This window comes from Arachis ipaensis, chromosome B02 (assembly GCF_000816755.2).
Source record: "Arachis ipaensis cultivar K30076 chromosome B02, Araip1.1, whole genome shotgun sequence".
Classification (NCBI taxonomy): Eukaryota; Viridiplantae; Streptophyta; class Magnoliopsida; order Fabales; family Fabaceae; genus Arachis; species Arachis ipaensis.
In genome coordinates this window covers 106072545-106099331 of record NC_029786.2, presented here as the reverse complement: position 1 = coordinate 106099331, position 26787 = coordinate 106072545, and the positions used below count along the sequence as shown (strand labels likewise).

Genomic DNA, 26787 nt, shown 5'->3' with positions numbered 1-26787 from the left:
TTCTCTTTTATTACTTATTATAAAAAATAATAATAATAATAATAATAAAAATATAAAATTTTTTTTTAAATTTTAATTTTCGAAAAAATAAAATAAAAAAAAATTGATTTATTTTATTAAAAAAAATTATTTTTTAAAATTAAGTTTGGTGTTTCCTAGTAGTTTTATTTTAATTCTTTGAATTCTGTTCTTTCTTCTGTGCTTTCCTGTTTACCACATGGTGCGTTTAATCTTTTTGGTGTTTTGTGCTAAGAAAAAATAATGGAAAGAGATCACATGGGTTACTACTTCATCCAAGTAGTGATTCATACTATGGTGGATGGAGGAACTATCAAAATTTTGGTTGGCAAAGCCAAAACCAAAGAAACTTCAGTGCTCCAAGTTTTTCCAACTACCAAGAACCATCATCTTTCTACCCATATCAAGAGCCACCATCAGATATTGAGGCTTCTCAAAAGGAGGGTGTTATGGAAGTAGAAACTCTGAATGCTATTCTTACCCTGAACAAGCTTATGACTCAGCAATTAAATCTACTTACTCAACAGATGGGTGGCATGCAAGTCCCAGCTATCAACACCCAAAATCTTCTTCAAGAGGCAAACTCTAAATCCCAAGAAGATCCTAATTGGGAGATGATGATGAGTTTTATGCAGGAAACCAGAGCCTCCATTAGAAACTTGGAGGTGCAAATGGGCCAAATAAGCAAGCAATTAGAAGAAGAGGAAGATGTACAACCTCCAATGCCCTTGGTAAGTAATGAAAAAGAGATTGAATTAGAAGAAAGCTACCAAGAGGAAGAGGTTGAAATTGAGAAAGCTTGCAAAGAGGTAGAAGAATTCAAAGAATAACACAAGGGAGTGGAGCTTGCAAGACCTCTCCCAAAGCCATCACCATCCAATACAACATTCAAGTGGATACAATTTCTACCTTTAATCCTTACTTTCCCACTTGAATATGGGCTACTGGAGACGGATGGTCAACTTAGAGCTCTCTGTGGTATTAAGAGCAAGAGGAAGATGGTTAGTGGTAAGAGTTGTCAAGCAAGGTTCAATATGGTTGCATGCTCCGAATTGAAGTGCAAGAATTGGTGTAGAGCTAATTTGAATGGGTCTAGAAGGTTGTTTGGATGTCTCTGTGAGAATTTAGATTGCTTGCCACCTGGTGAGAACAATGGTGATACATAAGAAGACGAGTGTAAAAGCAAGGTTTGGGACCCTGGAATTCATTCTCACAATCAACACTCATGGGACCTTGTCACTTGCTTCAACTTGCTCAAAGGCGTTATGCGCCTAGTTTGGGATCCCGGTAGCCATTGGAATTACAAACATTGGTGGAGATTCCTGGATCAGTACAAGAACAAGCCACCATGACAAGAAGCTCACAACATGTCCAACTTAAGGACTTTAACTAAAAGTGCTTGGTGGGAGATAACCCACCGTGGTATGATCGTTCTTTTTCATTCTTAGCTGTTTTTCGTAGTAGTAGTTTTTACATAGTTGATTTTTATTAAGTTCTTACTAATTTTCAAATCATGCAGCTATTTTATCACAGGAACCAAACACCTCAGGCTAAAAAAAAAAAAAGAAGAAGAAGAGAGGCACACGACGCGATCGCGTCATTGACGCGAACGCGTCAATCATGTGTGCGTGAAAAATAAATTTGAACAGAGAGTTACGCGGGAGTGGCGCAAGAATTATGCCTCTAGCACAAACAAGCCCACGCGGACGCGTCCCCCACGCGTTCGCGTCGTTCGGGATTTTCACTATCCACGCGGGCGCGTCACCGACGCGACCGCGTGACCCGAAAAATCGACGTAGAAGGTATCTGGGCAGAAAGTTGTGCTGGCTTGGGGCAAGAAGTGTGCTAAAATCACAAACTTGGTCACGCGGACGCGTGCCTGACGCTAACGCGTCATTATGAAGAACGCGCAATTCACGCGACCGCGTGCCCCACGCGGCCGCGTCGCTTGCGCCGCCCAGTTTCCTTCTCTCTCCCAATCCTAATTCTCTCTTTTTCTCTTATCCTTTTATTTTTTTTATTTTAATATTTGTCTCTTCTATTTTCAGTTCTTCTTTGCTTGAGGACAAGCAAACCTTTAAGTTTAGTGTTGACGCTGCGCTTATAGGTTTTCTAATACAAAAGGGAGGCGAATCATCTTCGCGAAGGAGCACAACCTGAAGAATAAAGCGACCGCTAGGATAATTAAGGTGGTTGAGATCCTTTAATTTTTTATTCCTCCCCTTTTTTTCTATGTTATGTTTCGGTTTTCTGTTATTTTGCTTTGTCTGTTGCATGATCCTTTATTAGTTAGAATCCTAGGACTAGTTTAGTTTTCCTATTGCTTTAATTCTGAAAAGATGTCTCATGTATTACTCACTGAGCTTAAAAAAAAATATAGGAGTGATATATTGCATGAGAAAGTGGGTCTATATTGAATAATAGCAATGTTCTGAAAACCGGACCGGACCGGCCGGTTCAACCCGATTAACCGAAAACCGATCATATAGCCGATCCGGTCCATGAACAAAACCGCGCTGCGAAAAAACCGGCTAAACCGGTGGTTAACCGATGAACCGGGCAAACCGGGCCAGTTTTTATATGTGCCGGAAGAAGTGAAGGCTGAAGAGTGAAGAACTGAAGATTGAAGACCCCTCCACCGCCACTCCCAACCATCAGCTCCACTCCCAATCTATTCTCCACTCTCCAACATTGAAGCAGCTTCTGCATACAACGGATTAGAGGACGCCGTGAAGAACACCCGACGTTCGGCCACCTTCGGGCACCGTCGCCGACGTTCGCGCACCGTCGCGCACCGTCGCCCACGCTCGCGCACCTGGGTTTCTGGGTTTCTCCGTTTCTGGCTTCTAGGTTTCTCCGCTTCTGGGTTTCTGGATTTCTGGGTTTAGGGCTTCTGGGTTTGTGGCTTCTGTTCGTGGCTTCGTGCTGTGTTGTTTTCTGGCTTTTCTTCGTTCTTCTCTTAAGGTAAGATCGGGTTTCTGGCGTCTGTTCAGTGTATACTGTTTCAATTTTTTTTTTCTGGCTTCTGTTCTTTTATTTTTTTTTATATGATTAATCAAATGTGGAATGAATTTGTTGTATACTTGTATGTTGGATTTGAGAATAAAATTGATGCATGTTGAAATTGAAAATTATGTTATGCTCTGTTCTTCAATTTTTATTTTTTTGAATCTTTTCAAGTCTGCTCTGTTTAGTTTTTTTATTTTGTCGATTCTGCTCTATTGAATGCATATAAAATTATAAATTGTATGAACTTTGAACTATGAATTGATATATTGGTCTGGATTCTGGGTTGCTGGCATTCTGAATTTAGATGGAACAGTCAGAAAATGATCAACAACAACAACATAATGCTGGACAAGAATCTCAGACAGCTTCATCGGTTCTTGTTCTGTTTTTCAATTAATTTTTTTTATTTTGTTAATTATTCTTGTTTTGTTTTTCAATTTTGTTTATTTTGAATTTCGGTATATAAATTCAATTCTGCTATGTTGGATTTGGCTATATTGAGTTTTGTTTATTTCTGCTCTGTTGAATACTGCTGTGTTGAATTTTGGGGTTTAAAATTTAAATTCAATTCTACTCTGTTAATTATGTTGAATGAATGTCGTATGAGTTATATGGATTGATATATTTTTCTGGATTCTAGATTGCTGTCATTTTGAATTTAGATGGAACAGCCACAAAATGATCAGCAACTACAACATAATTCTGTGGGCATCTTCAAGGCTAGAAATTATGGAATTAGCCCTCTCTAGTTGCTTGTTGAGAACCATTGTGAGAACCATTGTATTTTGATTGACTTCATTTAGTGATTTTGTTCAGGTTCACTTTTCTTTTCAACAATCAATATTTAGTCATTGACTGTAAATGTATTTAATTTGTGTAAATTTGTGTTTGTAAATTGTAGTTGTTACTAATTAGAAATTTTTATTTTTGAAGATAGAACAACTAGATAGTGATCAAGCATTACATATATTAATTTTTAATAATTTTATTTAATATTTAATTAAACCGGTTGAACTCCGGTTGAACCCCGGTCGGACCATTGAACCAGTGAACCAGTTGCCTTACCGGTTCATTGACCGGTCCGGTTCTCGCAACCTTGAATAATAGTCTTATTTACTTAAATGTGGTGGTATTTTCTGTGATTCTGAATACATGACATGAACAGTGCATATTTTTTGATAGTGAAGTTTATGAATGTTAAAATTGTTGGCTCTTGAAAGAATGATGACAAAGAGAAATGTTATTGAGTTTCTGAAAAATCATAAAATTGATTCTTGAAGCAAGAAAAAGCAGTGAAAAACACAAAGCTTGCGAAAAAAATATTTAATAATAAAAAAAAAGAAAAAAAAAGAAAAAGCAAGCAGAAAAAGTCAATAACCCTTTAAACAAAAAGGCAAAGGGTAAAAAGGATCTAAAACTTTGAGCACCAATGGATAGGAGGGCCCTAAGGAATAAAATCCTGGCCTAAGCGGCTAAATCAAGCTGTCCCTAACCATGTGCTTGTGGCGTGAAGGTGTCAAGTGAAAAGCTTGAGACTGAGCGGTTAAAGTCGTGATCCAAAGCAAAAAGAGTGTGCTTAAGAACTCTGGGCACCTCTAACTGGGGACTATAGCAAAGCTGAGTCACAATCTGAAAAGGTTCACCCAGTTATGTGTCTGTGGCATTTATGTATCCGATGGTAATACTGGAAAATAAAATGCTTAGGGTCACAGCCAAGACTCATAAAAAAAGCTGTGTTCAAGAATCAACATACTGAACTAGGAGAATCAATAATACTATCTGAATTCTGAAGTTCCTATGGATGCCAATCATTCTGAACTTCAAAGGATAAAGTGAGATGCCAAAATTGTTCAGGATTGCAGTTGTAAACCCCACTATAAGAGAAGACATGGGCTTAATCGAACTCTCATTCTCATGCAAATTCACATCCTAAGCTTATATTAGTTTTGGTTGCTTGAGGACAAGCAACAGTTTAAGTTTGGTGTTGTGATGTGTGAGCATCTTGTCTATCTTTTCCTAGTGAATTTGCATCTAAATTATTGAATTTAATTAAGAATTAATTATATTTTAGCCATTATGAATGCTATTTTGAGTTTTGTACAATACTGTTTATTTTAGGTAGCATTTGGCGGAATTTGATGGAGTTTCTGCAGAGAAAGAGAAGAAGCCAAGGAGATGACCAGCGAATACCGACGCGGACGCATGGCTCACGCGACCGCGTGGAATGGAGAAAATCGCAATGACGCGATCGCGTGGACTGGAATCTGCACAAATGACGCGAACGCGTGGACAACGCGGACGCGTCACATGAGCGATCTGCATAATGGACAATTCAAGTGGTCCCCATCCATCCATTGAAGATTTGATTATTTAAATTAATTCAAATTTAAATTCAAATTTTAATTCTAGGAAAAGATATTATTTTAATTTTTAGTTTTAGATATTAGATTTTAAATTTATTAGGATTAGTTATAAAAAGGGAGAAATTTTCCTTCCTTTGTAGAGAGGTCCTGGGAAGGATCCCATTCCATCCCAATTTACAATCTTTATTTTTCCTCTCAATAATGAGCAACTAATCCTCCATTGTTAAGGTTAGGAGCTCTGTCTATGGATTGATTTTATTACCTTTTCTATTTTAATTTATGTATGGATTTATAATTTAAGAATTGTTTTCGCTTTTTATTTTATGAATTTGGGTGGAACGGAAGTATGACCCTCTTTCTATTTGAGTTCCTGTAAAATTTGGAAAAACTCTTTACTTGAACAACAGCTTGAAAACATTTTCTCCTAAATTTTAATTATTTGGATTTAACGGGATACGTGACATATAATCCTTTTATTTTTGGGTAATTAGAGTTTTTGTGGCATATAAACTGGAATTTGATTATCACCCTCTAATTGGAGTTAATTGACCAAGGAATTGGCTGTTGATAAATTTTAGAGGAGACTAGGAAGGTCTAAGGAATTAGAGTCTAGTCACATATAGTTTGCCATAAATTAAATCCTACATGATTAAAATAGTTAGTAAGAAAAGTTAATCCGGAAAAATAGATAACTCTGAAACCTTAACTATCTTCTCCATATATTATTCCCATCTTAATTACTTGCCCTTCTTCAATATTTTTTATATTGTTTAATCTCTTTTATGCTGCATCTCAACATCAATTTTTGTTTGTCTAACTAAGCCTATCAAACGCTATTGTTGCTTAATCCATCAATCCTCGTGGAATCGACCCTTACTCACGTAAGGTATTAGTTGGTATGACCCGGTGCACTTGCCGGTTAGTAAGTGTTGTTATAAAATACCGCACCACCAAACAACCAACTAAACGTAACTGTTACGAAGTATCAAATTACAAAACATGCGACAAATGTTCAACAAATCTACATCAAAATGTTCAAGTTATAGGAAATCACTTCCTAGGCATGTCGACAATCTTGCTGTCTTGGATCATTTTGAAGACTCCAATAGCCGATGTGTCGAAGTCAGGAGCCACGATCTTCACTTGGGCTTTCAAAGCATCTTCAGTCATAGAGATCGCATTCTTCCCTTGCTCTTTGGTCGCTTTCAGCTTCTTCCGGAGCTCCTCGACCTCGACTTTAGCGGCTTTAGCCGACGACACGGCCTGGTCACGCTCTCTCTCCAAGACTGCTACCCGACCCTGAGCGGCGTTCAGCTGGCTCTCCAATGTCATCTCCCGCTCAGCTAAACGGGCCACCGTCTCGTCGGAAGCCTTCAATTTCTCCTCGGCGGATGTCGCCTTTTCCTCGGACACCTTGAGCCTCTCCCCCATCTCGGACAACTGGCTCTGGAACAGCTCAACCTGCATCTTAAAGTCATTGTTTGCCTTGGCAGAGGACTCGAGCTTCCTCCGGAGAGCCTGCATTCTCGACAACTCAAACTCAGCCTTTCGAGCTATCACAGCCCCCCGGAGCAAAGTCCGGTACATCCATCTCGCCTGCCCGGCTAGGTCGGTTCCATGAAAATGCTCCTCCGTCCCAGGAATCAGCTGCGAGTCAATAAAGGTTGTGGCATCGAAGTTTCTCTCCATGATGGTGAGAGCCCCCTCCGGGCTCGCAGACGCCCTCCGTCTCTTAGGGGTGTGGATGAGCTCCACATCGTCATCTTCCTGATTGACAGAAGGCGAGTGCCCGCCAACGATGACTTCGGGAGGGGGAGAAGCTTGCACCCCTTCTGGGTTCTTGCCCGACACGTCGGTATCCTGGGGAGGGGGCACAGTCTGGTCCCCCTTCTCCCCAGAAGGGCCACCCGAGTTCCCGGTATCTTTCTCCTCGACCTTCTCTTCATCGCTTTCTTTGAAGAAGGTCTTCATCAGGTTCTCAAGACCCGTCACTCTCCACTGCAGCAAACAAACAAACGCATCAGCCGTTAGAACACGTAAAGTAAACAGTAATAAACAACACAAAAAACACAAGACAAGACGACTCACGAATATAGCTCCTGGCGGCCTCCCGTTCACCCATGAGGAGATGAGGATTCACGGGGTTCTTTTCAAAAATGGCAAATAGCACGTCGGCTATTTTCTTATCTACTGAGGACATCCTCTTATATGTTGCCTTAATAAAAGGATTCGACCCTGTCCCAAAACTCCGATAAGTGGGGATGAGGCGTTCCCCCTCCAAGGACAACCAAAAGGGGTGGCGACCTTTAACGGGACGGACTTTGAAGAATTTATCTTTAAACCCAAGGTAGGAGTCCTCGAACAGACCAAATATTCTCCTACCCTGGGCAGACCGAAAAGAGAGGAACCCTTTCCTTGCTTTCCCTTGTTTGGAAGGGTTAGTAAGGTTGAAGAAGAAAAGGAAGACATCTACCGACACCGGCAGCTCGAGATACTCGCAAACCATCTCGAAACAGCGGATAGAAGCCCAGCTGTTCGGATGGAGCTATGACGGTGACACAGATATCCAATTCAAGAGCGACATCTGGAATTCGGAAAATGGAAGGCGAACCCCGACCTGGGTAAACATGGCTTTGTAAAACCAAATCCAATCGACGATCCGGGGAGAGTGAAGATTGATCTCGTACAGCCGCTCGTGGGGGGCAGGCACGGAGGTCTCATAATTAGCCTCTTCGTCTGTCCCCCTGCACAAGTATCCGGCTTGTCGGAACTCCGTCAACTCCGCCAGATCCATCTGGTTTGGCGAGTCCTTTACATCCGAGGTTACCCAAGCGTACGGATCATAGCTCGCCGCGGAAGGGAAAGTCCGGGAGACGACACGAGGCATACCTACAGCGGGGTACCATTCCGTTAGTCTACGAGGTCGGGAGTCTGGGGAAAACCCAAGAAACTATACCCTTTCTACTCAATCATGACCAAATACGGCTAAGAACTATACCAATCGCACAAATCACCTAGAAACCTGCCCAAGAATGGTACCCCTCCCCCAACACATCTACCTAGCATCCCTAACTAGCATTGAAAGACCACATAACAGCAAAAATGGCAAAGCAAATACATACAACAAGCATGCGAGAATGAAACAGAAAAGAGAAGGATTCTGGAAATACCTGAATTAATTGCAGGAACCTGGAAGTGAAGGAAGAAGCACAGAGACGCTCGAACAAGAAGGTTTGGATATCAGGGAGAGAAGAAAATGAGGAATAGCAAAAGTGGGAGCCAAGGAAATAAGAAACTGTTTAAAAACCGCTGCATAAAACGCGAAAAGGCCAGGGGTAAAACAGTCTTTGCGCGCAGAATTTTTCGTAACCCATTATGAGCATTTAATACTCAGCGCGAAGAACGAAGCGATAAAACGGTCGCCCCAGCAACCAAGAGACACACGCGCAGGGGGCACGTCCCTCCCACGGTCAGCCGACCCAAAGACAACCCACGAACGAAGAAATCACGCGCCACCAATGTCCCTCACGACCATTCCTGGCGCGTCGGGGGCACTGTTATGGCCTAGCCCAGAATCCCTGCGGGTCCGCCTGACCCGAAGGCCACCCGGCCCGGATATACGCCCCGCAACCGACCCGGACACGCGTCCAAGACAGCTCATGTGCAGCTGTAGGACAACGTCCCTGGAAACATGGGCCTGCTCCTCCCCGAAGAACACGGGATATCGGGACCTCGCACCCCTCGACCAGCAGTCCACGACTTGACGAGCCCTTACCATCATCCCGGATCACAACCCGAACCGTCAGATAACCGATCTACCGAACATTTCCATTATACATTTGTATAGTTCATTATACATTGGTATAGTCCAATATGTAAGATAAATGATATTGTGGTAGACAAAATTAATAATTTATTTTATTTTAAAAAAATATTTATGTACTCAAATTTCAAATATAATATTCTACGTAATCAATAATTTAAAAAATTAAAAAAATATTATTGCAAAGCAATCTAAAAAATTAACAAAATATTTATGAAATTTCTTCGTTCCATAAATAAAGACATGTAAACAAAAATAAGAACACATATTAAATAAAAAAAATATTTTCTTTTTACATCAAATTAGTAAGATAAAAAAAAACAATTTTTTACATCAAATTGATAAGAAAAAAAGACAAAACTATTTTTTACCTAAAATATTAGAAATGAATTAAAAGAATAGAAGAATGACTAAAAATATAAATTAAATAAGTAAATTGAAGAAAAAGAAAAATGTAAGTGAAAGTTATGCGTGAAGCCAAATTAAATTTACAACTACAGCGGATGGATGACGATGGAAGCGATGCAATTGAGGATGTTGAAAGAAGGAGAAAGCGGATATCATTGAGGATGTTGTCTTTGAATTTTCTTTTAAAAATTAAAAATTAGTACTCAAAAATAAAATAAAACATGAATTACATCGCATTTTAGAGTAACTCGAATTTGTAAAGCTGATTCTAGAGCAGAAGTTATCCAGTGTCGACAAAGGGAACTTTCATAGTGGATCAAAGTAAAGGTATAAATCTAACTCCTTACTGCTGTTAGTGCTGTCAATGTGTCATATCATTCCTTACATGCATGGTTTACATTCTCATATGGTTTTCCTGTGCAGACAAAGAGAACTTCTGTAGTCAAGGAATTGCTTTCGCTGTGTGCAAGGATGTGCAATCATTGAACTAGTAAGCACCCGCATTTCATCATTTCTTTCTTGTACACTCAAGTCTTATTATACAACACTGAAAACTTTTCCTCTTATTCTGTTGATAATATGATAAAATCTACCATGGGGAAGTGTATGGTATAGCCTTGAAGGCTACAGCTCATATGGGAAACTCAATTTAATATTGCTTATCCAAAAGCAGAACTGTAGACTGAGGCTGCCATAAGCAACGAAGGCATTGCTCATTAATAGAATTATGAGCGTCGTAATTGGGAGTTCTTTATGTGGTTCAAGGTCCTTGAGAATGGGAGTTTGTACTGGGACTACTTCCAAAGAAGTGATCAGGAAGCAGGAAAGGAACCTGATATCATGATCAGTTGGTCACTGAGATCCCCATTTGTTCTGAGTTTGAATTACAAATGTTCTTCACTCACTATTTGTGCTCTATGCTTTCCTTTCCTTTTAGAAGTTCGTATGTCAGAATGTCAGTGAGTAATGTGTGATTAAGTGTAAGATGGAAAGATGTTGTCATACTTGAGATGTTCTTGTGATACAACCATCACTACTTACTAGATACTATTTATTCCTTATTTCTCTCAAAATAAGGCAAGTAATGTTTTATGATTTCTAAAAGTAGTTTAGATTCTATTTATTAATTGCGGCATATTCGGTGTTGTATACAACCATGTTCTCTCTGTTCTCTTTTATGCACTTTGATCACTAGTAGGAAGTAGTAAAGATTGTGCTTATTTTTTGGCTTAAAATGATTATACTTGATCACTAGTTTAATAAATGGTATGAAAATATCTTATTTACTTGACGAAGATTAAGGTGTTGAAGTCATTCTTTCTTTTACTTTGTTAAGTGTGAAGTCAGCTTTTTTGGAGAGAAAAGATAACAATAGCAATCTACACTTGTTTATAGTTCCATAGCTTTTGTCCTAGCTTAGCCTTCTCGTCATGGTGTTCATTCTCTACTAATAAAAAAAGGGTTAAATTTAATAATAAGTAACTTTTGTGATAAATTAGCAAGTTAGCAACCAAATAATCTGAAGACTGAGGAAATTGAAAGCATGAAGAGTGAAGAGTGAAAGTTTTTCTAATGATAAAAAAATGCATATAAATTTTGCTGTCTACTGGTATCAAATAACATAAATTGCAGCAAACCATTATGATATATCTCTTTTTTCTAACATCAAGTTTAGTATAAACTTCAAGCAATTAAACTTGTGTTTGCTGTTTTAAAAAAAGAAAAAAAAAAAAAAGAGTGGGAGATGAATAAATGGCATCATTATTGGTTGGTAAAAGTAGTTAGAAGAAATTTTCACCACTAGTTAGCCTTAGTTGCATACAGAAGCATGGGTGCTATTATGTATTAATGTTTGACTTATCTGTTTGTATGGAGAAAACACTCTCGTAATAATGCATAAATATTTCTATAGTTTACATCTTTTCTCAAAGACTTTTAGAGTAGATAATGGAATCAAGATATATAGTTTAGCGTTTTAGAGATTATGTGTTTGAGAGAACACAGGCTGACAGTAACATGAAGTTGTGTAAATTGATATGAATTGTTGTCATACAAAAAAATAAAATGAGATATAAGAAAATGTAAACTACTCCTAAGAGATCATATAAGACACTGTCTTATTTTCAGATACAATTAGGATAATATAAAACATTTTCATATATTCTAAAGACTTTGTTTTTCATTTTAATCTTCTATTTTTCCCCCAATGAATCCTAGAAACACAGAACACCGAAAATAAAAGTAGAAAATGGAAACAGCTAGAAAACAGACTATTGGAGTTTTGTTCTTGTTTTGCTTGGATTTTCCTGCCTGCATCTTGAATCTGTTTTTCAAGCAGGGTTAGTTGGAGAAAAAGGTCACCAGTTATGGATACCATGCTTCTTAGGTTGCTTGGTTGGTTAAGAATACTTGAATGACGCATAATATAGTTAACATCTCAGATTCTGATAACTTTTGTCTCAGCTCAATTTTCATTATAGGATTGCTTCACTGAAGAACAAGACAATAAAAAAGTGTATATTTGTTGTTGTATTATATTGGGGATGGAGGGATTTGCTGTGAAGGGTAAACTGTAAATGATCAATGTTATATGAAGAGATTTGTAAAAGTAGTTCACTTCTTGTTATTTTCAATTAATCCCAAAAAAGAAAAATAAAAAATAAAATATGTTGGAAATTTTCTATAGTGGATTAATCCAACTTAACAAAGATTAATCAGCTTTCAGTATATTTTGAACATCCTTGGTTTAGGCACAGAATAAGCTACTCTAAACCAAGGCAGGCAACAACAAAATTCTGTGCAGAAAGAGTGCAACATTGTAAATAAATTGTTTATGTGTTTTATCTTTATACATATAATTAACAAAATAGAAATGGAATGTCTTATTTAAAACACAGATTTATGTTGAAACTATAATTAAAAAGGGAGCATATGCATGTGACATGAATTAACACTATATTTTGTCTAGTAAATGAGAATAGTGATTTTTTTTAAAAAAAAATTGCATTGTACTATTTTTTAATGGTATAAAAGATAAATATTTTTTTACTTCATTGTTTATTATTTTTTATACCAAAAGGAAAATCACACATGTAAGACAGAACATTATGTATATAACAGTTGTTTTTGGTATATAGAACTGTGAATGGTATGTGAGAAGTAAATAAATGTAGAAGTGGATATTGATATTGATGAACATAAACATTTTGCACTTAAAGAGCCGTTGTAGGGAGCATTCAAAAAAAAATGGACAGATCAGATGGAATCCATCATCCTATTGCAGAGCATAATATTAAAAGATCCTCTTAGAAAGCATCTAACAGCTTTTGAGGAAGAAAGCATCTCAAGGAAAAACCCTTAGAATAAAAAAAAATTGTTTCTTCGAAGTAGGTGAAGTCAAGCTCTTATATTAAAATAATCATCAGTGGCATCCTTTGTCCAACAAGTGGGAATTTCCATGAATAATTTTAGTACCACTTGCCTTGAAGACCAATCATCTTTAAGTTTATATCAGCAGAGCATAATATACTTCACCTGCTGCATCTATTTCATTACTCTTTTTGAGATTAACTGAGTTTACTGCAAACTACATCCATTTCTTTTTCCCTTCCTCATTTTCCTCTGATATCACTTGATCTTGAGAAACATGGCTGCAGCACTTGTAGGTGGAGCTGTTCTGTCTTCCATTTTTAATGTTGTTTTTGACAGGATGTCGTCACCTGAATTTGCCAACTGGATCAAAGGGAAGAAGCTTACCCAGAATCTTCTTGAAAGGTTGAAGACCAATCTTTATGCTGTTCAAGCCTTTCTCAATGATGCTGAGCAGAAGCAGATCAAGGAGAGAGCTGTCAAGGCCTGGCTCGATAGTCTCAAAGATGCTATGTATGTTGCTGATGACTTGCTGGATGAAGTCTTCACCAAAGCTGCCACTAAGAAGCATCCAGGTACTTTCTTCTCTCGTTATCTCAAATTGCAAGATAGGAAGATAGCAAACAGGATTGAAGAAATAATTGAGAGGATAGAGTCTATTGTGAAGCAAAAAGACACTCTTGGTCTTAGAGAGATTCCTAAGGAGAACATGTCTTGGAGGATCACAACATCTCTCGTTGGAAGTTCTAATATATATGGCAGGGAAGCAGACAAGGAGGCCATAGTGAAGTTGTTGTTGGATGATGATGACACTGGTGATGGTGATATATCAGTGATTCCCATTGTGGGCATGGGCGGAATAGGAAAGACTACTTTGGCCCAATTGATTTACAATGACGATAAAATGAAGGGGAATTTTGATTTTCGAGGTTGGGTTTGTGTGTCCGAAGAGTTTGATGTCACCAAGACTATAATTGAGGCAATAACAAAGAGTCCTTGTAACTTGAATGATTTGAATTTACTTCAACATGAATTAAAAGAAAAATTGTCAACGCTGAAATTCTTTGTTGTCTTTGATGACGCATGGAATGAGGATTATGAAGACTGGAATAGGCTTCTAAAAACTTTTCAAAATGGGGTTAAGGGGAGTAAAATTCTCATAACCACTAGAAGTAAAAAAGTGGCTTCTGTGGTGCAAACGGTTTCACCTCATGATTTAAGTTTATTGTCGGATGAAGATTGTTGGCTAGTATTTTCAAAACATGCACGCCTTTCCACTGACTCTATGGAAAATCCAACTCTGAGAAAAGTCGGCAAAGATATTGTAAAGAAGTGTGATGGATTGCCCTTGGCAGCTCAAGCCCTTGGAGGCTTATTGCGTGGAAATTCTGATGTTGAGTATTGGAATCATATATTGAAGAGTGAGATTTGGAAATTCTCCAATGACAAGATAAAAGTTATTCCGGCTTTAAGAATCAGTTATTACTATCTTCCTTCATGTCTAAAAGATTGTTTTGTTTATTGTTCGTTGTATCCAAAAGATTATGAATTTGATAAAGATGAGCTCATCTTGTTATGGATGGCTCAGAATTTTTTACAACCAGTAGGGAGAAACACTTTAGAAGAAGTTGGTGATGAATATTTCGATGAATTAGTTGCGAGATCATTTTTGCAACCTCATAGTACTGAGAAAAATAAATTTGTGATGCATGATCTCGTACATGATTTGGCAATGATGTTTGCTGGAGAATTCTATTTTAGAGCGGAAGAGCTTCAGAATGCATGTGAGGTTGATATTAAAACTCGTCATTTGTCCCATAATGCTAACGGCAATTTTCCAATCTCAAAACTGTTGGGAGTTTGTGACAGAATAAAACATACAAGGACATTTCTTGAAATCAATCTGTACTCGCTGATACCATTCAACATGGAAAACGCACCTTGCATCATGTTGTCACAGTTGAAGTACCTGAGAGCCTTGTCGTTCAATAACTTTCCTCTTGAGTCAGTGCCTGATTCAATAGGGGAGTTGATTCATTTGCGTTACTTGGATCTGTCCGAGACCGACATTGTGACATTGCCGGAGTCATTAGGTAACCTGTACAACTTGCAGACCTTGAAGTTGTATTGCTGTAGAAATCTGGAAATGTTACCTGTTGGCATGAAAAAGCTTGTGAATTTGCGGCATCTTGATATTAGAGAAACTGATTTGCATGAGATGCCAAAAGGAATGAGCAAGTTGAAAAATTTGCAGTTTTTAAGCGACTATGTTGTTGGGAAGCGTAGAGAGAACAAGATCACAGAATTGGGAGCACTTGCAAATCTACACCAATCTATTTCCATTTCCAAGTTGGAGAATGTGGTGAACAGCAGTGAAGCTTCGATGGCAAGAATGTTTGATAAGGATGGCATTAGGTATTTGAAGTTGAGTTGGTCGCTAGATGAAGATGAGAATATAGTTGATTCCCAAATAGAAAGAGATATACTGGACGAGTTACAACCTCATTGTAATTTGAAACAACTAGAAATCGAGCGTTACAGGGGTACAAGATTTCCAGATTGGGTGGGACATTCTTCCTACCACAACATCACCACAATAACACTGTTTGGTTGTTTGAGTTGCTGTATGCTTCCTTCACTTGGACAATTGCCCTCTTTGAAGCACCTAACAATTATAGGCTTTGTAAGTGTTGAGATTGTGGGTGCTGAGTTATACTTTAACCAGAATGGTGAATCTTGTTTGGAGACACCACCATTCCCAATGCTTGAAACTCTTTCCTTTTATTCAATGCCTAGCTGGAAGGAGTGGCGTTCACTGGGGTACAATGCATTTCCTCGACTTAGGGAGCTTTCCATAAGGAAGTGTCCCGTGTTGAGAGGAGATTTGCCAAATAACCTTCCATCTCTGCAATCACTTAAGATTGAGGAGTGCGATGAGCTGAGTTGTTGTGTTCCAAGGGCTCCTGCGATTACCAGTCTTTCAATTTCAGGAAAGCATCTGGTGGGGTCCGTGGTGGAGGCCATTACCAACACGCAACTGACTTGCCTCACTTCTTTATCCATCTCAGGTTGTTCCTCCCACATATGGTTTCCAGTGAGTGCTATTCCCCCATCACTACAAGACTTGACGATATTGGATTGCAGAGAATTAGAATTCCAAATGGATGGCCAACACAAGTCACTGCAGAAACTATTGATATGTGAGAGCTGTGATTCAGTTGCATCCTTCTCGTTGTTGGATTCCTTTCCAAATCTCGTGACTGTTGAAATCGAGAAATGTGAAAAGATGGAGTCAATTGTGGTGACAAGTTCTCTTTCATCTCTGCGTTTTCTAACTATCAACAATTGTGGGAGTATGAAATTCGTGTCGACGATATGGATGGCAGCACCTCAGCTAGAGCGTCTTTCATTACTGCGTTGCCCAGAGATCGATTTGTCTGCTCCAGGGCTTCCACACCGTTGCCTCAGATCTCTTTTCATCAGCTACTGCGAGAAACTAGTGAGCTCAGCATTCATGAATTCGCAATTTCATGGGCTTACTGATCTTTCCATTCATGGCGGATACGACGAGAGTGTGAGTGTGAAATCTTTCCCAAAGGAAGGTTGGTTGCCTGCCTCCCTTGAGTCTCTTAAACTTTTTTTCATTTTTAGTGTGGAGACGTTGGAATGCAAGGGACTTGCCCACCTCACCTCCCTCCATGAATTATCTATTTATCATTGTCCCAAGTTGGAGAATATGGAGGGTGAAAAGCTGCCTGCCTCTCTAAAACAACTCAGCATCAGTGGTAGCCCTTTACTGGGTAAACGGTGCGAGATGAAGGACCCACAGCTTTGGCCCAAAATCTCCCACATCCCCGCCATTCAAGTTGCTGACAGGTGGATTTCGTAATCTAACAACTTCAACAGGTAACTGTTTCTCTCTCTATGCATATAAAGTGACTCACTAGTTTTTCATTCTTCATCTGCTTTACAACATTCTTACTCTACATTCTTGTTAATGTCTTGTATCATTCCTTACCAACACAGCTAACATTTTGTACACTCTCATACAGCTTATCCATGGAGCCAACAAGATAAAAGTCTGCAGTTAAATTTTTGCTTTTGATGCATCAAGACTATTCACTCATTGCAGTACTCTTACATGCTTTGATACTTGCTTCAGACCCTTAGGCATGGGAGTTGGGACATGATGAAATTAGGTTCTTCTTCCAACCTTGATTTAATATTCCGTTTGAATACTCAGAAAGAATGCTGTATCTTACAGTGCTTCATATGTTGCATACCATCAACTATGCAGCAAAGTATTGTATATTATTTTGATTTAATGTTTGTTCTCTTTTCTTTCGTTTTATTGTTGATGCATTCCTCAATAAGAGAATGATGTTAGTGGTAATTGAAAAAACTAGAATCTTATATGATTGGCTCTAAATTCTTTTATATTTCGTTGAAGTGTGCTATTTCTTTGAGCCTTTTTACCAAAAGAAAGTTCACGCAAGATGATTGATTTATCTAAACAAAATTTGCCATAGTTCATGGTTGAAAAATGAATGGTGCTTTTGTTTCTCTGATATGTAGATAAAGTTCAGGTATAATCTAACTCCTCATTGCTGTTAGTGCTGTTAATTCATTGCACCATTCCTTACATGCACGGTTTCTATTCTCATGTAGTTTTTGTTTGGAGCTAGAAAGTACTTCTTGCGTGCCAGATGTAAGGGTGGTATTTTCGGTGGTGTTATGAACTATTAAACACCTGCATTGCATTACTTCTTTCATGTATTTCTTTTTTTTTTCCCCAACTTTTGCTGCTGACAACTTATACATTGAAGTTTATTACAACACTGACTGCTTTTTCTTTTGTTCTGTTGATAAGCTACCGTGGGGGAAGTGTACAGTATATCCTTGAAGGATACAGCTCATATGGGAAACAGTTCAAGATTCGCTTATCCAAAGGCAGAACTGAGATTGAGGCTGCTGATAAGCAAAGAAGGGAGTGCTCTGAGATAGGCATCACAATTGGTGCAACAATTTGAAGTTCTTTATGAGGTTCAAGATCCTTGAGAATGCCAAACGGACACTCTCGAGGAGAATGGAAGTCGCGCTGCGACTGCTTCGAAAGAAGTGGCTAGGAATCAGTAAAGAAACTTGATATCATGGTCACTGAGATCTCCATTTGATCTGAGTTTGAATTACAAATATTGTTCACTCACTGTTTGTGGTGTATGCTTTCCTTTCCTTTAAGTACTTCATAGTTCTTATGTTAGTAAGTATTGTGTGATTAGTTGTAACATGGAAAGGGCTAACTTAGTTGTACTTGAAGTAGAGAGTATTCAAGTGTGGAGAAAACTTGCAAATCTTTTCTGGGTTATGATTATAATAAGTTCTCTTATTCTAACATAAAAAAACCATTTAGTTTCTAAATTTAAAAAGAATGGTTAGAAAAGATCTTGTTTACATGATGAAGGTACAGGTGCTGAAAACTACGACATAAAAGCAAAAGGAAGAGTTAAGAGAATGAAGCAGGAGAATCTTATTGAAGATAAAATATTAAGGGTATCATGTCAATGGTTTTATACATTTAGATACAAGAGATTTTGTTAAGTGCTCTATAAGTATTTGAATATGTCAAAAAGGTATATCATTTTTCTTTTATAGGAAATTTTTAGTAAGTGATATTTTGTGAATTTTTTGTTGGCAACTTTTTGTAGATTGTATTAATCTGTAATTGTTTCTATTAACACTACATTATATTGCAAAGGGTATATCAGTTGTACTAATCAGTGCTATTAATTTCCACTGACAATAAAGAAAGAAATACAATTCAAGTCAAACTTCTAGAGCACAGTTTTCTTTTGGTCCTACTAATTTCATGAATATTTAAATTAATTCTACTTAACAGTATGTCATTAAATATTTTTGTAAGTGTGCTAATTTTGACCTGATATTTTTCCCGTTCACATAACTATTCTGAAGTTATGGAAGGATGATTTAGGTTAACTGAGGCACCTTTGGAAATTTTATGCATACAGTTAATACATACTGTTTCAAAGAAAATTGTGATCAAAATGTAAAAAATTAAGACACTACTATGTGCTATCAACTATAGTGGCTGATTGCATGTTTTAAACTCTGGCTCTATTGGTCTTCATTTCTTGCTGTGCTATTTGATTTTGTATTCTCTCTTGCTTAAATGCTTAATGTTTATGTTAAAGCTCCTTCTTTTCTGCCAATTCGCATGGAAGGTATGGAATAGTGGGTTAGTGAGTACCACTAATAACACAGTTGAAAACTTTTTCTCATGTGCTTCTATAATTTGTAAACCACCTAATCTTCTTTAATGGCCTCATTTTATTCTCTTGCAAATTAGGATCCTTAAAATCTCACAATATGTACTATATAAGTGTTTCTTTTTTTATTCATGGAATTGGAAGAGAAGAATGAGGCAATGAAGCAGTTTGTAGCAGATCAAATCATATGCAGATTAGAGAAGAAATTATACTGTTTCCAGGTCTTAGATCATCCATTGATTTTACGGAGGTATGAGTTATGTCATTTTCCCTCATATTGCATAACACTTATACTGTAACTTCTTCAATCACTGTAAGAAAACAACAACAAAGTCTTAGCCAACTAGCCTTATTTCTATTATGCTTCTCTAATTACCTCCTATCAAATTTATAGTTGCATCTTTGCTCATGTTCATTTTAGACTTTTAGTACACAACATGAGAAAGAGATAACAGAATCAGGAATAATTATGCATTTTCTTTTTTGGCAAGAAAGAAGAAAAAGGAGAAAACAAAGGCTAACAGTAGTATGCACTTGTGTAAATTGATATGGAATGTGTAATACAAAGAAATAAAACCAGAACAATCTCCTTTTACAATGAAGTTAAACTCATGAAATGTAAGAAAATTTAAAGATAAGATATTGTCTCTCTTATAAAAAAAATAGTAAAAGCTATTATGCCTTATTTTTATATATGATTAAGATAATATGAAACATTTTCACATATTCTAAACAATTTTTTTTTTTTCTATTATTTTCCCACGAAATTTTAGAAAATCAAAAACAGTGGAAATAAAAGTAGAAAATGGAAATACATGATTGGAATTTGGCCTTTCTTTTGCTTGGATTTTCCTACATCTTGAATGTGTTTCTCAAGCAGGGTTGGAGAAGAAGTCACCAGTTATGGATACCATGCTGCTTAGCTTGCTTGGTTGGTATAGAACACTTGGACGAGGCATAATACACAGTTAACTAAGATTAAGTTGGTCATAATACCCTATCCAATGGCTTTCTTACTTTAAGTGTAAGATGGAATGATGACTTTGTTATACTTACTATCTTGTTGATCTTGATACACAACATGCAAGATTAAGCACTATTTATTGATTATTTCTATCAAGATTAGGAAGTTACAGTTTATGTTTAACTAGGATGAAGAATCATATATATTATACTTCACTTGATGAATATTTAGTGTAGAAAACCATGGCACAGGATCCGAGAGACTCAAGGGCGAGAATTTGAGTCATGATGAGAAGTACATACTTCAAGTTATATAAAAGCCATGTGAAATATGCATCATGCATGAAGAAGCACAAAAGCTTCTTACTGAGTGCACCAAGAAACTTAAACATTTTCCTCTCTTGAGTCATTGTTTATTCTTTGCCAGTCTTTCACCATTTCAAGTTATTCTTTTTCCACATTAATAACTTGGTCAACTTGTATTACATTCCTTTTTCAATGGCATTAATAAGTTGATATTTGTCAAGCACTTCACATGAGATTATTGTCTGGAGGTATAAATTATCTTGACATGGAAACCAGCCAATAGACATGGATGGAAATTATGAAATTTTGACGAAAACTGTGACACCAAATTATAGCTATGCTTTTGGTTTGAAATTTTGACTAAGTGCAGCTACAAACAGTTTAACACCCCTCTAATTCCATCATTCAATTAAACATTTTCAGAGACTTTTAAAACAGAAAAAAAATTTAAAAAAAATCCCAAAAAAAAAAAAAAAGAAAAGCAACCTCTGAGTTCTAAAAAAGACATTGAAGTGCCTATGATAAAATCTAGCATGCATTTTGGTGTTTTGAACATGCTAAATTACAATCAATATATACAAGTTTGGACGGTAACACATCAATGCAATTGTCTTTATAATTTGAGCATTCATCCAATATCACTATTCATGCAAAATCTAAGTACTTTCTTCCAATCCAGGCTGCTGCTTACTATGCTTGGATCAATGATCTGATGCTCTGGAGGATTAAAGCTTCATGTGCCGCCACGAAAGAAACGCCAAGAGACGATAGCCAAAACCATGGCTATAAGAGCAGCTATATCTCTAAAGCCACTGTCAATTTGATCCCACTTACAACAGTTTGTAGGTGTGGTTGTTGAAAGACATGTACTGGATCCAAGAAATGAACATGGGAACTCTGCTAAAAATTTAGGGTCAAGTGTTAATTTCTTCTTGCCAAAACATGGTAGTTGAAGGACTTTCTGCTGCTGTGTGCAAGGAAGTCTTTCTCGTATCTTTTGCCAACTTTTGCTCCTGACACCATGTACATTGATGTTTAATTACTATACTGACTGTTTTTTCTCTTGTTCTGTTAATAAGATGATAAAATCTTCCCTTGAAGGATACAGCTCATATGAGAAACTCAATTCAATATTGGTGCAATAGTTGGAAGTTCTTTTGAGTTTCAAGGTCCTTGAGAATGGCAAATTCTTCCATAGAAGTGGTTAGGTGTGATTAAGTGTAAGATGGAAACATGATGTCATACTTGTCCTTGTAAAATATGATGACTAAACACTATATATTGCTTATTTCTATCAGAATAAAGAAGTAATGTTTTTGGTTAACTAGAATGAGCAATCACTTAATTAAGAATGCTGATTTTTCGTTACAATGATTGTACTTGATCAACTGAATGTGCCTTGGGAAAAATTGTCAACTTTTTTGGGTTATAATTATAATATATTTTAATTTGTCTAACATTAAAAATATACTTTAAAATTTTAAAAAATGATTTGAAAATATCTTATTTTCTTGATGAAGATTAAGGTGTTGGAAACTAAAGAAGAGTTAACAGAATGGAGTGTGTAAATTTCATTGTAAGATTAAAAATAAAAATCAAGTGTATGATGTCAAGAGTATTTTGAAAATATCAAAAAGCACCTAAGTTTCATCTTTAAATTCCTTAATTTTGCAAGATCAGTATGCAACATGCAAGATAGAAGAGTAACTCACTACTAATTGTCTCAACTCATCACTAACAAGCAGATATATGTCTCTAGGATCAAGTTTAGTGCACAGATGAATAAAATGGGAATAACTATTGGTGGTTAACACTTATTTTCGAAATCTTTAAACTGAGCATAAAAAAGACCGAAGGAAATGTGAAGAAAAACTTCCTGCAGGAGCATCCTATTGGATATGGACCATTTTTTATAGGAGTAGGTGAAGTCAAGTTCTTATGTTTAATAAGATAACTAAAATTCCATGAATTGTTTTATTTTATCTGAAACAGAGAAAGAATCATTAGGAAAATAAGTAGCTCTGTGAAAAATGCGTCATGCACTAGATTTCATCCTCTATTTCATAGTATAGTTTGCCAGTGCACCAAGTCATTGCTCATTATTTATACTTTATAGTCATTCTTTTTTATTTTGTTAGGCATGAATGTCAACATTTTTTGTTCATGAGACACAACATGAGTAAGCACTATATTTGAATACTCTTTTACTTTGTCTGACATACTTAACAGTACTTGCATTGTTTCGTACCTTTTGTCCTAGCTTGACCTTCTTGTCATCGGTGTTTGTTATCTACTATTAAAGAAAGGGTTAAATTTAATAATAACAAGCAATTTTGAGATAAATTAGCAAGAAGTAGAACTAAAGAATATGAGAAACTAAGGAAATTGAAAGAATGAAGATTGAAGAGTGAAAGTTTTCCTAATGATAAAAAAATGCATATAAATTTTGCTGCTAATTTACTGGTATTAAATAACATAAATTGCAACACACTATTAACTGTCTCAACTTGTTACTAACACAGATATATCTCTTTTATCTAACATCAAGTTTAGTATAAAATTCAAGCAATTAAACTTGCATTGCACTGTTTAGTAGTGGACTTGGAACATTGTGTCTTTGGAGTAGGTGAAGTCAAGCTCTTATATTAAAAAATAATAATCGGCAACATCCTTTGTCCAACAAGAGGGAAATTTCTATGTATTATTTTATAACCACTTGCCTTGAAGACCAATGATCTTTAGGTTCATATCAGCATACCACAATATACTTCACTAACTACCTGCAAATGTTTCCTTACTCTTGTTGACATTGACCGAGTTTATTGCAAACTAAATCTGTTTCCTTTTGCCTTTCTCAGTTTTTTTCTCATCTTATCACTTGATCTTGAGAAACATGGCTGCAGCACTTGTTGGTGGAGCTGTTCTGTCTTCCACTTTTAGTGTTATTTTTAACAGGATGTCCTCACCTGAAGTTGCCAACTGGATCAAAGGGAAGAAGCTTACCCAGAAGCTGCTTGAAAGGTTGAAGACCAATCTTTATGCTGTTCAAGCCTTTCTCATTGATGCTGAGCAGAAGCAGATCAAGGAGAGAGCTGTCAAGGACTGGCTGGATAGTCTCAAAGCTGCTATGTATGTTGCTGATGACTTGCTGGATGATGTCTTCACCAAAGCTGCCACTCAGAAGGATTCAGGTACCTTCTTCTCTCGTTTTCTCAATTCGCAAGATAGGGAGATAGCAAACAGGATGGAGGAAATCATTGATAGGATAGAGTCTATTGTGAAGCAAAAAGACACTCTTGGTCTCACAAAAATTCCTAAGGAGGACATGTCATGGAGGATCACAACATCTCTCGTTGGAAGTTCTAATATATATGGTAGGGAAAAAGACAAGGAGGCCATAGTGAAAATGTTGTTGAATGATGATGACACTGGTGATGGTGATATACCTGTGATTTCCATTGTGGGTATGGGCGGAATTGGAAAGACTACTTTGGCCCAATTGATTTACGATGACGATAAAGTGGAGAACTACTTTAATTTTCGAGGTTGGGTTTGTGTGTCCGAAGAGTTTGATGTTATTAAGGTCACCAAGACTATAATTGAGGCAATAACAAAGAGTCCTTGTAACTTGAATGATTTGAATTTACTTCAGCATGAGTTAAAGAAGAGATTATCCGAAGGGAAATTCTTTGTGGTTTTGGACGATGCATGGAATGAGAATTATGGTAGTTGGAATAGGCTTCTAAAACCTTTTCAGAATGGGGTTAAGGGGAGCAAAATTCTCATAACTACTAGAAGTACAAAGGTGGCTTCTGCGGCACAGACTATTTCATCTTATGAACTAAGTTTATTGTCGGATGAAGATTGTTGGTTAATATTTTCAAAACATGCATGTCTTTCCACTTACTCTATGGAGAATCAAACTTTGGAAAAGCTCGGCAGAGATATTGTAAAGAAGTGTCATGGCTTGCCCTTGGCAGCTCAAGCACTAGGAGGCTTATTGCATGGAAATTCTGATGTCGAGCATTGGAATCGTATATTGAAGAGTGAGATTTGGGAATTGTCCGAAGATGAGAGCGAACTCATTCCAGCATTAAGAATCAGTTACTACTATCTTCCTTCATGTCTGAAAGATTGTTTTGTTTATTGTTCGTTGTATCCAAAGGATTATGAATTTGATAAAGATGAATTGATCTTGTTATGGATGGCTCAGAATTTTTTACAACCAGTTGGGAAAAAGACTCCAGAAGAAGTTGGTGATAAATATTTTGATGAATTAATTGCGAGATCATTTTTGCAACCTCATAGTATTACCTGGAAAAATAAATTTGTGATGCATGATCTCGTGCATGATTTGGCAATGATGTTTGCTGGAGATTTCTATTTTAGAGCAGAAGAGATTGAGAATACAGTTGAGATTGATATTAAAACTCGTCATTTGTCCCACAATGCTAAAGGCAATTATCCAATCTCAAAACTGTTGGGAGTTTGTGACGGAATAAAACATATAAGGACATTTCTTGAAATCAATTTGGAGTTATGGATCCCATTTAACATGGAAAACGCACCTTGTATCTTGTTGTCACAGTTGAAGTACCTGAGAGCGTTGTCGTTCCACGGCTTTCCTCTTGAGTCAGTACCTGATTCAATAGGTGAGTTGATTCATTTGCGTTACTTGGATCTGTCCAAGACCAACATTGTGACATTGCCGGAGTCATTGGGTAACCTCTATAATTTGCAGACCTTGAAGTTGTATTCCTGCTATAATCTGAAAATGCTACCTGTTGGCATGAAAGGTCTTGTAAATTTGCGCCATCTTGATATTAGAGGGACTCAGTTGCATGAGATGCCAAAAGGCATGAGCAAGTTGAAAAATTTGCAGTTTTTAAGCGACTATGTTGTTGGGAAACATGAAGAGAACAAGATCACAGAATGGGGAGCACTAGCAGATCTACACGGATCAATTTCCATTGGCAAATTGGAGAATGTGGTGAACAGCAGTGAAGCTTTGGAGGCAAGAATGTCCGATAAGGATGGCATTGATTCTATAACGTTAATTTGGTCATCGAATGAAGAGGAGAATACAGTTGATTCCCAGATGGAAAGAGATATACTTGACAAGTTACGACCTCACACTAATTTGAAAGGGTTATATATCTCTGGTTACAGGGGTACAACCTTTCCAGATTGGTTGGGACATTCTTCCTACCGCAACATCACCAAAATAATGCTGGATGGTTGCAGGAATTGTTGTATGCTTCCTTCACTTGGACAATTGCCCTCTTTGAAGCACCTTGAAATTTCAAAATTTGAAAGTGTGGGGATTGTGGGTGCTGAGTTTTACTTTTACCAGAACGATGAATCTTGTGTGAAGACACCACCATTTCAAAAGCTTGAAACTCTTTTGTTTAAGTCAATGCCTTGCTGGAAGGAGTGGCGTTCAATGGTGTTGAATGCATTTCCTCGACTTTGGCATCTCACCATAAGTGAGTGTCCGATGTTGAGAGGAGATTTGCCCATTCATCTACCATCTTTGCAATCACTTCAGATTGACAAGTGCGATGAGCTGAGTTGTTGTGTTCCAAGGGCACCTGCGATTACCAGTCTTTCAATTTCAGGAAAGAATCTAGTGGGGTCCGTGGTGGAGGCCATTACCAACACGCAACTGACTTGCCTCACTTCTTTATCCATCTCAGATTGTTCCTCCCACATATGGTTTCCAGTGAGTGCTATTCCCCCATCACTACAAGAGTTGAGGATACGGGATTGCAGAAAATTAGAATTCGAAATGGATGGCCAACACCACTCACTTCAGGAACTATACATACGTAGCAGCTGTGATTCACTTGCGTCCTTCTCCTTGTTGGATTCCTTTCCGAATCTCGTGCGTGTTGACATCAAGTACTGTGGAAACATGGAGTCTATTGTGGTGTCACGCTCTCTTTCAGGTCTCCGTTATTTATGGATCAAGCATTGTGGGAGTTTGAAATCCGTGTCGACGATATGGATGGCAGCACCTCAGCTAGAGCGTCTCTCATTAGTGGGTTGCCCAGAGATCGATTTGTGTGCTCCCGGGGTTCCACACCGTAGCCTCAGATATCTTGGAATCAGCTACTGCGAGAAACTAGTGAGCACTGCAGCATTCATGAATTCACAATTTCAAGGGCTTATTCATCTTTGGATTGAAGGTGAATGTGAGAGTGTGAAGTGTCTCCCAAAGGAAGGTTGGTTGCCTGCCTCCCTT

At 37.4% G+C, this 26787-nt stretch overlaps 3 protein-coding genes and 1 long non-coding RNA gene across 9 annotated transcripts in view; 2 read left to right on the top strand and 2 right to left on the bottom strand.

Annotated features, from left to right (window-relative positions):
- Positions 1-9948, bottom strand: part of LOC110269099 — a 20558-nt gene extending 10610 nt beyond the window's left edge. The window contains exons 1-2 of the long non-coding RNA XR_002358193.1: positions 9843-9948; positions 6925-6929 (exon numbers count right to left, since the gene is read on the bottom strand). This is a non-coding gene — a long non-coding RNA (uncharacterized LOC110269099). The remainder of the gene's footprint in view (positions 1-6924; positions 6930-9842) is intronic.
- LOC107626291 (ABC transporter G family member 22) overlaps positions 1-26787 on the bottom strand; it is a 53229-nt gene that overhangs the window by 12317 nt on the left and 14125 nt on the right. The window lies entirely within an intron of this gene.
- Positions 9840-18315, top strand: LOC107626296 (putative disease resistance protein At3g14460). Of its 5 annotated transcripts, XM_021116615.1 has the most exons (5): positions 9840-9948; positions 10045-10111; positions 13330-16896; positions 17043-17189; positions 17861-18315. In XM_021116615.1, exon 3 carries the CDS (start codon positions 13331-13333, stop codon positions 16877-16879), a length of 3549 nt encoding a protein of 1182 aa, XP_020972274.1. In that variant the 5' UTR covers positions 9840-9948; positions 10045-10111; position 13330; the 3' UTR covers positions 16880-16896; positions 17043-17189; positions 17861-18315. The 5 variants fall into 5 exon arrangements, with proteins under 5 accessions (XP_020972274.1, XP_020972273.1, XP_020972272.1 ...); XM_021116614.1 differs by lacking the exons at positions 9840-9948; positions 10045-10111; positions 17861-18315 and adding an exon at positions 17659-17854 and having other exon boundaries at positions 12629-16896; positions 17123-17189; XM_021116613.1 differs by lacking the exons at positions 9840-9948; positions 10045-10111; positions 17861-18315 and adding an exon at positions 17566-17737 and having other exon boundaries at positions 12629-16896; positions 17123-17189.
- Positions 18888-26787, top strand: part of LOC107626292 (putative disease resistance RPP13-like protein 1) — a 10613-nt gene continuing 2713 nt past the window's right edge. The window contains exons 1-2 of one of the 2 annotated variants that reach the window (XM_021116600.1): positions 18888-19524; positions 23499-25787. In XM_021116600.1, the coding sequence (XP_020972259.1) occupies positions 19406-19524; positions 23499-25787 (2408 nt within the window). In that variant the 5' untranslated portion in view covers positions 18888-19405. The remainder of the gene's footprint in view (positions 19525-23498; positions 25788-26787) is intronic. The other variant, XM_021116599.1, reaches the window with a different exon arrangement.

Coding starts and splice junctions, on each gene's coding strand:
- LOC107626296 (XM_021116611.1), top strand. CDS start 13,268: ATGGCTGCAGCACTTGTAGGTGGAGCTGTTCTGTCTTCCATTTTTAAT.